At 38.7% G+C, this 5913-nt stretch overlaps 1 protein-coding gene across 3 annotated transcripts; it reads right to left on the reverse strand.

The window, feature by feature from the left end:
• Positions 1 to 337: 337 nt before the first annotated feature.
• LOC123668986 lies at positions 338 to 5667 on the reverse strand. Of its 3 annotated transcripts, none has more exons than XM_045602681.1 (2): positions 5283 to 5667; positions 338 to 792 (listed from the first exon to the last, which is right to left on the reverse strand). In XM_045602681.1, the coding sequence occupies exons 1-2, from the start codon at positions 5650 to 5652 to the stop codon at positions 668 to 670; spliced, it is 495 nt and encodes a 164-aa protein (XP_045458637.1). In that variant the 5' UTR covers positions 5653 to 5667; the 3' UTR covers positions 338 to 667. The 3 variants fall into 3 exon arrangements, with proteins under 3 accessions (XP_045458637.1, XP_045458631.1, XP_045458627.1); XM_045602675.1 differs by having other exon boundaries at positions 338 to 789; positions 5278 to 5667; XM_045602671.1 differs by having other exon boundaries at positions 5278 to 5667.
• Positions 5668 to 5913: the final 246 nt, after the last annotated feature.

Here is a 5913-nt window from a genome sequence, read left to right on the forward strand (position 1 = left end):
CTCATCTTAAAGCTTTTTTGTTGATAAGTGGTCGATAGCAGTCATACTTAGCTCATTAAATTGTAATTTAAATACTAAAAAAAATGATTAAGCAACATTTGCTATTAAAAATCTTAGTAAAAAGTAGACAAATTCGAAATATTACAATAGTTGATTGCATCAAAGAATTATATATATTTTAAGAATATTTAAAATGAAATAATACATATATACATTATTCTACAGTATAAAATATATTTTATTGTTTTTGTAATTGTTGGGGCCAGTGCCCTGTGCCGAGATGGTTAGGGAATACTGGTACCCGATGCTGGTTAATGAAAGTGGACTGTATTTTTTCTAGATGTATATTGTAGTTTAAATTATAAAAATATATAAAACTATGGACGGCTTGGCGTCGCGGATAAAGAAAATATTGATGTTGACGGCTCGGCGTCGCGAATGACAGTTTTAATACGTCGGCGCTGCGCTCGCATCGTCGCCGGCACTCCCCGCCCCTTCGCGTCGCCCGCGCCCTACGCGATCATCAGGCGCGCACGTACTCATACATACTCCCCGCGTTGAAGAGTCTTCTTCAATATTTACAGTCGGCAGGGGACAAATCATATTGAAGGCCCGTCTGATTACGCCCTTCCTGGTGCGAATGTCTGCCACCCTTGCAACTCCATCTTCACCCGGAAGCACTCGAAGAATTCGCCCCAGCAACCACATGATTGGTTGACTGGACTTGTCCTTTATCACAACCAAGGCACCCTCCTTCAACGTCTCCTGCGATTGCATCCACTTTGTTTTCTGCTGAAGTAAAGTGACATATTCATTAGAAAATCGATTCCAAAAGTGTTGCTTGAGTACTTGGATTCTGTTGAATCTCGCAAGAGATGATATTTTAGTGACAGTGATCACAGACTGCGGTGCGAATAAAAGAGATCGTCCAATAAGGAGATGAGCTGGTGTTAAAGGACAAAGATCAGAAGGATCGTCGGACAAAGGTGTAAGGGGACGTGAATTTAATATTGCCTCCACTTGAATTAATAAGGTATTCATTTCCTCGTAGTCTAGAAACGTCAGACTCAAAACACGTCGTAAATGATGCTTAACAGATTTAACGGCTGATTCCCACAAACCGCCGAAATGAGGAGCATAAGCTGGAATAAATGTAAACCTTATACCTTCCTCAGTCGTGTCTGCCGGTGAAAGCCGCTTGAGAAGTGTAGATAGCTCATGGAATGTACCAACAAATGTAGTCCCATTATCTGAATAAATGTTTCGCGGTTTACCTCTACGGGATATAAATCTATTTAAAGCTGCTATGAAAGCTTCCTTCGTCAAGTCCGAAACAAGTTCTAAGTGCAACGCCTTTGTTGCTAAGCATACAAACACACAAATGTAGGACTTTATATGCCTGCAACCCTTTCCCTTGTGGTTTGCTATCATTACTGGCCCGGCATAATCTACACCTGTATCAAGAAAAGGAAATTCTAAAGTAACACGCTGTTGAGGCAAATTACCCATAATCGGTTGAAGTGTTTTTCCCCTAAGTCTACAACATTTAACGCATGAACGGACGACGCTCTTTGCTAACTTAGTACCTCCTAACACCCAATAATTATGCCTTACTGTGGCTAGTAATAATTGAGGACCTGAATGTAAGTACTTAATATGCAGCATTACGAAAAGAGACCTGCACAAAGGATGCCTACTACAAAGTAATATAGGATGCTTGACATTAAAATCGTAATTAGTGTTAGCGAGTCTGCCACCGACTCTCATAAGTTTATTATCGTCAATAAATGGTGAAAGAGACAAAAGTCTATTTTTATAAGGCAAGTTTTGGTTATTTATAAGTAACTGATATTCCTCTAGAAAGGAATCCTGCTGAGCAATCCTCAAGAGAAAATTAGTGGCATTACCAAGTTCATCAACTGTTATATTACCACTTAATTTTTCGGACTTACCACGGCAATTATTGATAAATCTGAATATGAATGAAACAACACGCTGTAATTTTGAAAATACTGAAAACCTTGTAATTAATTCTGTAAATATATTACTCTCCTGAACAACATGTAAGCATCCAATTGTCTCTGGTAAGTCGGAAAATTGTATTTCTTGTTTAGGTTGGATTGGCCAATCTCTTGGCTCTGATTGAAGAAAAGAAGGCCCCGACCACCATAAGGAAGATTTACTAAGAATGTCCGCCCTTAAACCTCGTGAAGCGATATCTGCTGGATTGTCCTTTGAAGGAATATAACGCCATTCGTAATTGGAAAAACCCTCCTGTATCTCGGAAACACGATGACGCACAAATGGTTTCAGTTGACCTGGAGAAGATCTGAGCCAACACAACACGATTGTGGAATCTGACCACAATATACATTTATTAAATGTAATTGTTAAAGATTCCAAGATTTTGATACCCAGTCTCACTCCCAGTAGTACACTGCAAAGTTCTAATCGGGGAATACTGACCGTTTTCAATGGAGCCACCTTACTTTTAGAAGCAAGAAGGCGGATACTAACAGTGCCATCAACGTCTAAGCATCTAATGTATATGCATGCGCCGTACGCCCTCTCAGAAGCATCTGTAAATATGTGCAGTTGTATGTTAGTTGGTGTTTGAGAAATAACACACCTTGGTATACTTAAGGTTTTTAATGTTGGCAATGAAGTAACAAAATCAGACCAAATCCTTCCAATATGAGCCGGAACAGGCTCATCCCAGCTACACCCTTCCTTCCACAATTGCTGCATTAATAGTTTAGCCTCTACAATACTAGGCGCAACAAGGCCAAGAGGATCGAATATCTGAGCAATAGTTGATAAAATAAAACGCTTATTGGCAACGTCCTTCGATTGAATAGAGATTGGAAATGACAAAGTATCCGCCGAGCACGTCCAGTACAACCCTAACGTTTTAGACAGATAGTCATTGCTAAGGTCCACGGATCCAGACACGTCAGATTGGCCGGAAATAGCGAGCAACACCTTATTGTTATTTGAATGCCATTTACGCAAATTCAACTGAGCCGACGTTAAAGCACGACTTACCCCCTGACATAGTAAAATCGTTTCGGTTATAGTGTTATGACCCGACAAGAAATCGTCGACATAGAAATCCTTACAGATTGCTCGTTTTATATCTGGATCTGCAGACTCCCGACCCAACTGATGTAAACATCTGGTAGCAAGAAAAGATGCCGACGATGTACCATAAGTGACAGTATTGAGCTGATATCTTTTTATGGGGTGAGAGGGATGGAACCTCCATAGAATTTGTTGAAGTGCGCGCTGGTGTTCACAGACTTCCGTCTGTCGGTACATTTTTTCGATGTCAGCAGTCACAACGTATTTATGCTGTCGAAACCTTAATAAGATTGATAATAAATCGTCTTGTAGTGTTGGCCCTACTCTTAAAATATCATTCAGTGAAACACCTGACGTTGTTACCGCCGAAGCATCGAAAACAACACGCAACTTCGTAGTAGAACTCGATTCTCGCAAAACACCGTGGTGTGGTAAATAGCAAGAAACAGTTCCATTTGTTTGGGATTCTGTCATGTGACCAAGGGCGAGGTACTCTTTCATAAATTCCATATAAAGCTGTTTCATAGTAGTATCTCGGTCCAGTCTACGCTCCAAGGATAAAAATCTACGCTCAGCCAGATGATAGGAGTCCCCTAAGATCGTGGGGGATTCCTTTAGAGGCAACGTAACAACAAAGCGTCCGTCTGCCTTGCGTTTTGTAGTCTTTACAAAATGTTCCTCGCATGCGCGTTCTTCTGGGGAAAAAATATGCTTAGAAGAAACAGAATCAAGCTCCCAGAAACGAGTAAGGTCAAATTCTAAATTGTTGCTTAACATACATATAGGTTGTTGATCGTTATCGTAATGTTTATCTATGATAGAACCAGAAACAAGCCAGCCTAGTTTAGTTTCAAAAAGTGTGGGCTTATTTTTGCCTAAATTTATGCGATTTGTTCCGATCACATTCCAAAATATTTCTGCACCTACCAATATGTCTATTACAGAAGGAATGTGAAATGACGGATCAGCTAATGCAACACCCGATGGTATTTGTATATTACTTAAATTAACATAGGTAGAAGGAATAAGTGTTGTAATGGTAGGTAAGATTATGCAATCAATCTTCACCCTATAGTCACTAAAGTAGGACTCCAATGTAAGAGAACACGACCGTGAACTATTGTGAAGTTGATTGTTGATACCAGACACCTTAGTTTCAGCGGAAATAGTATTAAGTCTTAGCTTACCAGCGAAATTTAGTGTTATGAAATTGTTGGTACTTCCATTATCAAGCAAGATTCTAGCAGCATACGGCTTTCCATTGATGTCAAGGACCTTAACTAAAGCTGTTGAAAGCAGAACAGTAGAAGTTTGATGAGAATTAGAATGAACTTCACTAGACGACAGTGCCACGCTTTGAGAAGGTGACTCTTCTGTATGCAATAAGGTATTATGATTTTTGGTACAGTATTTACAATGAGAAGACTTGCACCTGGTTTCAGTATGACCGAAACGTAAACAATTCAAACAAACTCCAAACGCTCTCGCTCTTTGAATTCTCATCTCAACCGGTAGCATCCTAAATGATTCGCATTGAAACAGCGCGTGACCTTTTTTACAGAGGGGACATGATAATGATTTACTCGGTAAAATCGCAAAAGTTTTGGATTTGTTAAGACTGATATCTGATTTATAGCTATCCATCTTTGCTGTATCTAAAGTTTCTAAAAGATCTGCTTTGTCAGAAAGAAATTTAGTGAAATTTTCCAATGTGGGGGGATTTTTATAGTTGTTCCTATGGAATTCCCACTCCCTATTTGTGACATTATCCAATTTAGAAGACATCATAAAAATGATTAATGTATCCCAGTATTGGACTGGTTGGCCTAAGTTAGATAATGCTCTTAAATTTTTATTTATTGTGTCGATCAAATTGCGCAAGCCTACACTAGATTCCTTTTGTATGGATCCTATTTTGAACAAAGAATTCAAATGGTGATTTTCTAGAAGACGTTTGTTATCATATCGTTCGCATAGAGTTTTCCAGGCAACCTCATAATTATCGGCACAAAAATCTAAACCCGAGATAATCAAAGACGCATTACCCTTCAAAGAAGCCCGGAGGTAATGAAATTTATTCACATTATCAAGAGTATTGTCCGAATGAATTAAAGAATTAAACGTGTCCCTAAAGCCAAGCCAGTACTGATATTCACCGTTAAAATGTGGCAAGTCTATCTTAGGTAATTCAACAACCTTACGTCTGTGTGAATGTACTTCAGAGCAAACCGGTGACACAGTGTCCTGCGCAGGGGGCGACAGCTTGCTATGACTCTGGATCAAGGCACGACCGGCAGACACGAGAGAGTAGTACTGGGAATAGAAGGCCTCACGCTCTCTTGCCTCGTCCTCAGGCATATCCGACAACTCATCCAGCTCACTCTGAAAAGCATCGAAATCATCGTATAAGCTCTCAATTCTATCCAAACGCAATTGAAGTTCTATTTGTGTTTGTAATTCATCAGTTTGTTTGCTATTTGCAAGCGATTTCAAATAACTACTAAAGCCAGTAAGCTTTCCCTTAATTATGGCTCGCTTCTTAATCAAATGTTTTATTTGTTTATCACTCATTATTAACTTTGATTAAAATATTTAATATTATTTATCAGTTGTTATAATTTATTAACAATGAGTAATTAATTTGCAATAATTATTTTAAAGATTGTTTTTTAAGCAAAGGCAAGCAAGATTTTAGTACGTAAGAAACAAATTTAAACTTCAATTCATTAAAATTTTAAAAGCAATTTGTTTGAGTTAAAAATCCTTATGAAAAAGTAAAGCAACCAACTACTAGTATATGCGATTGCTATTTAAAATAGCTAGGCGCCTAAT

Source organism: Melitaea cinxia, chromosome 3 (genome assembly GCF_905220565.1).
Source record: "Melitaea cinxia chromosome 3, ilMelCinx1.1, whole genome shotgun sequence".
Lineage (NCBI taxonomy): Eukaryota > Metazoa > Arthropoda > Insecta > Lepidoptera > Nymphalidae > Melitaea > Melitaea cinxia.